Source organism: Cibotium barometz, chromosome 17, assembly GCF_041138505.1.
Source record: "Cibotium barometz isolate CiBa-2024 chromosome 17, ASM4113850v1, whole genome shotgun sequence".
In the NCBI taxonomy this organism is placed as follows: Eukaryota; Viridiplantae; Streptophyta; class Polypodiopsida; order Cyatheales; family Cibotiaceae; genus Cibotium; species Cibotium barometz.
Genome location: NC_141062.1, coordinates 19,343,338 through 19,349,327, shown reverse-complemented (window position 1 = coordinate 19,349,327; position 5,990 = coordinate 19,343,338). Strand labels below are relative to the sequence as shown.

At 41.0% G+C, this 5,990-nt stretch overlaps 1 protein-coding gene across 1 annotated transcript; it reads right to left on the bottom strand.

Moving 5' to 3' along the window:
• Positions 1-2,507: 2,507 nt before the first annotated feature.
• On the bottom strand, positions 2,508-3,577 carry LOC147629744 (microbial Terpene synthase-like protein 13). Its single transcript, XM_086810958.1, has 2 exons — positions 3,438-3,577; positions 2,508-3,372 (listed from the first exon to the last, which is right to left on the bottom strand). Exons 1-2 carry the CDS (start codon positions 3,575-3,577, stop codon positions 2,508-2,510), a joined length of 1,005 nt encoding a protein of 334 aa, XP_086667084.1.
• Positions 3,578-5,990: the final 2,413 nt, after the last annotated feature.

Genomic DNA, 5,990 nt, shown 5'->3' with positions numbered 1-5,990 from the left:
TCGGTCTTTTGAACCAAGAGCGTTGGTTTATTTTAATGTTCCTAAAGCTTCTCAGACTTTGTCAATAGGAGAATGCTCAAATTTATCTCCTAGATATTGTGGTCCATTTTGATTTATACATCGGATTGGCACGGTTGCATATGAACTTAAACTACGTCCACATGTTAGAGTTCATCCAGTCTTTCATATCAATAGATTGAAAGGGAAACTGGGAGGTGAGGATAACACAATTACTCTTCAAGAACTCATTGAAGTCGAAGAATTATCCTATGCTCCACATGAATAAGGTACTTGAATTCAGAGAAAGGAAACTTTGTAGTTGACTAATCTCTGAGGTTAAAATTAGGTGAAAAGATAAGGAAATAGAGGAATCGACTTGGGAGTCGGTTGAGATTGTTCAGCACATTTCTTCTTCTTTTCATTGCAAGAGTGCAATGTTTTGAGAGAGGGGAAGTATGTTATATACAAATTATGCGTGCATATACTAGGAGGCTAACCCACATTAGGCTTGTGAGCATGGGAGCATGGTTGGGGAACAAGCTCTAGTGTAACCTTAAGGGTTAAGGTTAGGGTCAGGCATCCAAGGGTCACACATGGGAAATGAAGAGTCAAGAGTCACTTGAGGACCCTCCTATATATAATAGGGGCATGGGGCACACTCATCAAGGGAGGCTTGAGGGCTTGGAGGCTTAGGCTATGGTCTCTTGTGTAGAGGTCCATATCTACTCACTTACCATTTCACACTATAGCTACATGCTATAGGATTGGAGTTATACCTCTTGATGGTATGGGACATCAAGGTAGAGGTATGATGTATTTCATTTATAATTCATGTGTGCATCCTTTGGGCTCGTCGGGGGTGGTCGGGTGGTTGAGTTTATGCCTGATTTATGCATGTTTATGCATAACAAGTATCTAGAGAGATCTTAGGGTTTTAACACTGATGGTCCACGAAGAACACAAATTTGTTGGCCAATAGGTAATGTCAATACTTCTTGACTGCATAAATCATGGCCAACCCTTCTCGCTCTATGGTAGTGTAATTCACCTCTACATCATTCAATTGATGACTAGCAAAGCAGACTGGGTAGTCCAATGTAGGTCTACGTATACATGTATGATTTGCATTAAACTACTATATTGTTAATCCCCTCCTACATGCATATGCAATGTAAGTCAAATTAATAAAAAAATACCCCCTCCTTGCCCTAATGTGCTATGTTACATGTACTTTGAATTACCCCCTAGGCACCACACCGCCCTTTAAAAATTTGAATAGCTAACCCTCTAGAAGTGAAAAAGAAAACTCAAAAGAAAGCCCATCCTAGCAAGGGGACTTTTCCCTACCCATGGATGCTCTTCAGGAGCAGCGGAACACTTCTCCTTAGTAGAAGCTCTTTCTACCCAACTAACCTCCTCCTGGCTAACTATAGAAGGAACAAATCCAAGCAACCTATCTTGATTAATCCATCTCTCATTACATACATCCTCACGACGGCCAATGGTAGAACCAAAGAAAGAAATTCAGCACAGATACCTAGCCATTTGATCAAGGTTTGTGAGCAAAACAACAAAGATCCAAAAAAGAGGAAATAGCATCCTTATATATCTTAATTTTAAGTGAGGAGAAGAAAACTTTAGGGTCAACAACAAAAATGTATTCCTTGCTTTATTACCTTTAGCGAGTGCAGCTTTAGTTAAAACATGCCTTGCATTAGCCCACCCATTGCTAAAATTGATAAGGGGACGTCTCATTATTATTAAGAGCTTACTGCAAAGCCAAATAGATCTGAGAAGAATCATTCCCTTGAGCCTTAACCAACTTGGCATTGGCTTTGCAACCTTCCACACAAACTGTTGAATTCCCATGTCAAACAAAAAACCAAGCATCCACGAAGCCCTTTTCCGATTTGAAATTAAGAGAAACGATAGCTGCTTGCACAACAACCAAGGATGGATCAACAATGAGAGCTCTTCTAGATCCTTAAGGGACAAAAGATAGATGGCCAAAAGAAAGTGATTAGATAAAGTAGCTAGGGAGGTATTAGGATCGAACATTGGATTCCAAGGTAAAGAGTGTTACCCAACCATAAATAGCAAAGGGATATGAACCCACACATTAACAACATCATCAGGAGACTTAAAGACAGTGAAAAATCCTTTGGAAATCATATATGGATCCTTTGAACTGCATGATACCCTAATATATCTATATTCAGTCAGCTTATTAACTGATTTCTATTCCGTACCTGAGCTTGAAAGCCCAATTGAAAGCACAAGAAGCATAGGTATTTAGTTTAGATACCACATAGCTGGTCGCAGGTATGGTTACACTCATCAAGTCAGGGTGGTCTTCCAGAGGAGGGAGAGTTGCCTTCAGATTATAGAACATGCGCTCTCCCATTGAACACAGGACTCCGCCTCCTCCTCCCTTAAAGTGGCCACAAAGGATCCTTTGCAGGGTGAAAGTTCATCCTTTACAGGCAACTTACTTAAGGACGGAGTGCCTATATAGGCAACTTATTTTTCTTAAGATGGAGGAGAGGCCACCTGCTCTGCAGCGGAAGCACGACGCCTTGTGGGGAGCAGGTGTGCGAGTAGCGGGCTGTCTTGTAAGACCATTCCACGTTCCCTGCCATTAATAGTCCCAGCCCCCGCAGGTAGGCTTCCACTCCAGGCTTCTCTACGCGGCTTGACTTCTGGGCCTCGGCCATCAGCTGCGCACTCAGCTTGTGCACCTCCTCCACCATGCGCACAGCCTCCCACACCGCGTCCGCAAAAGTAAACCCTGGCGCGGCCTCGCGTGCCCGGAAGATCACAGACGGCAGGTTGAAGTAGTCCCCATGGCTCACCTCAGCTTCAAAAGAGAACAGATCATTGTACAGCGCTACATGATCCACCACTGCGTCGTGCAGCTGCAGCAGCAGCTCGCTTTCTAGCGTCTCCTCGTCCAGCTCGATGTGGAGGCCGTATTCCAGCAGGATGAGGCATGACAGAACTAACGAAGCGGGCCGGCGTATCACTTTGACGTACTCGTCGACACCTGGAACGCGCCCAGTGCTCCGGAATCGAGCTTGGATCATGTTGGCATCAACGTAGCGTCTGGTGGCCTGCAGGAAGCGAGACTGCATTTTGAGAGGCATGTCTCTGGAGATGTCCTTCCAGATGTCATGCAGGGCAGCAAGCCCTTTTTGGATATTGCGGGTTTCTGAGACTGCTTCTACGGTGCTGTCGCCTCCTGTGGCCGCCGCAGCTGAGAGGTGAAGATCGAGGGTTTGGCCAGCAAAGCATGCGAGGATGAGGTTGCGGCGTGGTTGCCAGACATGATCAGTGGCACAGCCACGAATAGAGAGATTGTCATCATCGGTGTCACTGAGGAAGAACCAGCTCACCAACTTGGTGATCGGAAGAAAGGAAGGAAGCAGTCACGAAGGAACTGGGCAGCTTCAGGGGAAGCGGGCGCCGCAGAGGCCAGGATCCATGGGTCGCACTCCGCTTTGACGATCTCGTACTCGGGATGCAGCATGGGCTGGAAAGAGCAGGCAGGGACCCAGTCGTATGTTTCGCTAGGCTCCATGGAGAATGAATGCTATATATGAAGTGAACTGGTGATATTTTGAGAGGCTACAGATGATGATGATGTGTGTAGAGAGGCGAGTCTGAGAAGGCTACCGATGATGCCCTTCTTTTTAATAAGCGGTCGGGTCGATCACCATCAATAGTTAGGTCGGCTCACGACTATGTTCGTGGCTCACGACTATCAACATCATCGTGTCTCTTCTCTCGAAAGTCTATGTTTTTTTTAGAATTTTCGAAGAAAATTCGGTCGGCTCACGGCTCCTTTTCCACATCATCGTGTCTCTTCTCTCAAAAGTCTATGTTTTTTAAAATTTTCTAAGAAAATTCACTAACTCCCATTCTGGCTCACGACTCCTTTTCCACATCATCGTGTCTCTTCTCTCGAAAGTCTATGTTTTTTAGAATTTTTGAACAAAATTCACTAACTCCCATTCTAATTAGGTCGGCTCACGACTCCTTTTCCAAGGAATTGGGTGTCTTCTTGGACAACATGATTTGGATTTCTCTTTTGTGCGGTGTACTTACTCAATGGAGGTATAAAATATTTACTTGGCTTATCAAGTCTTATATTTGAGTCACAAAATAATCGACTCAAGGCTGATTTATGGTTATTTTTTTTTTATACTTAAAATTTCCTTGAAACTACTTGAGAGCGCTTGTGTAGGAAGCATTTGCCTATCATAAAAGTTTTGAAAAAAATATATATCTTATAAAATTTTAACTTTTAAACTTACTAAAATAGTATAAAAATATATGAATAACCTTATCTTCAAGGAGACTTGTATAATACGTGCGTCTTTTATTGATAAAAGATACATGGCTTTTATTCATATAGTTAGTTTTTTTAATTGCATTTGTAGAGCTCAAAATACTATTTAAGGTATTTTGAATGTAAACTTTTAAAATTATAACTTTCTTACAAATAATCACCATAAAGAACTATGTTTTTAATTTTTTTTACACTTGATACATATTTTTCAACTAATATCTTACGTTGAGAGTATTTCCTCGCTGGGAAATTCTTTGAGACAATATCATAGAAAAGAAATGAATTTTTTCTAAAACTCTTAAAAAGCTACAAAAGGAATCTTACAAGACTAATATAAATTTGAGTTTGATTATCTTTTACGTATACCTTGATCCTTAGTAGTACTTTCTTGCCCAAATCATGGAGTAAATATTTTTGCTATGAAATGCCCTTGTTTGGTATTAGGGTCCCTAGGACTAGACTAGTCTTAGGAAATGATCTAGTTTAATTAATTAGGACTTCTTTGGTAATTAGAGCCTAATTATGAAAAAAGGGTTAGGACAAGATGTTCACGTTCTTTCTTTCCACCGCTGGTGGATTAGCTTAGGTGATTATCCTTTTTTATTGCATTTTAGAGAGAAAGAAAGAGAGGGTGCAGCTTCAAATTTGCTTCTTTGTGTAGAGTTTCTATAATAGTTTGAAGAAAGAGAGGAGAGGGGAAGGAGCCAATCTTGGTTGTCAACACACTCAAGCTTTCTCCTCAGAGTGGCATCAATTCATAACATTGTAGTTTCTTATTGCGTGGCTTCTAAATTAACCAGAAGAAGAAGAAGAAGAACTGACAAAACTTTCATCATCAAGCACCACATAAGACAGAGAAGCTTGATAACTGCATAGTGAGAATGCGACAAGAGGAGGAAACAAGTGAGAGAAAGAGAAAGGAAAGTGGTAAGTTAATAGTGTCTCCTCCATAACAAATACACCAGTTGTTCCAGCCAACTATAGTACCCTCACTACAACATTTCACGACTCCTTCTCCACATAATCATCGTGTCTCTTCTCTCGAAAGTCAATGTTTTTTAGATATTTCAAAGAAAATTCATTGACTCAATGTTTTTTTTTTGAATTTTCAAGGAGCCTCTAAACACATAGTACAGTTTGCTATGCTAAGAAGCCTGAGACTCTTGCTTGCGAATTACAACGCTGAATTATTTTTAACACTTTGGTTTCCAAGGAATTGGGTGTCTTCTTGGACACTTGCTCAAGTCTCTCTCTCTTTTCTTAATTCTAAAGAGACAAGTGCAAAAAATAATCCATCTATACAGGCAATTGAAATTCATTGTCATTTTAACATGAAAAAATTTCCCTTGTGGCCTCCCCTCTCTCTCCTCTCACACTCAGCTTTGTAATGTCAATTGTTACGTTCAAACAATTTCCTCGGTAAGAAATCCAAAATAGCCAGCTCACACTAAAAGAATAGATTCAATAAAGGTGACACTTTTGAAAGATTTTTTTAAAGTAGGCTATATACTTAGTCGAGTGTATGCATTAGTCACCGTTGTAATGCCATTTCGGGACACAATATGTCCTAATATCTTGGCCGAGCTAACCATGAATTTATATTTCTCAAAGTTTAGACATATTCAATAAAGGTGGCACTTTT

What these genes read in the sequence shown, in the direction of transcription:
- LOC147629744 (XM_086810958.1), bottom strand. Translation starts at nt 3,577, where the DNA reads ATGGAGCCTAGCGAAACATACGACTGGGTCCCTGCCTGCTCTTTCCAG. An exon ending in GCTTCCCCTGAAGCTGCCCA is followed by an intron (nt 3,373 to 3,437) that starts GTTCCTTCGTGA and finishes GTTCTTCCTCAG; the next exon opens with TGACACCGATGATGACAATC.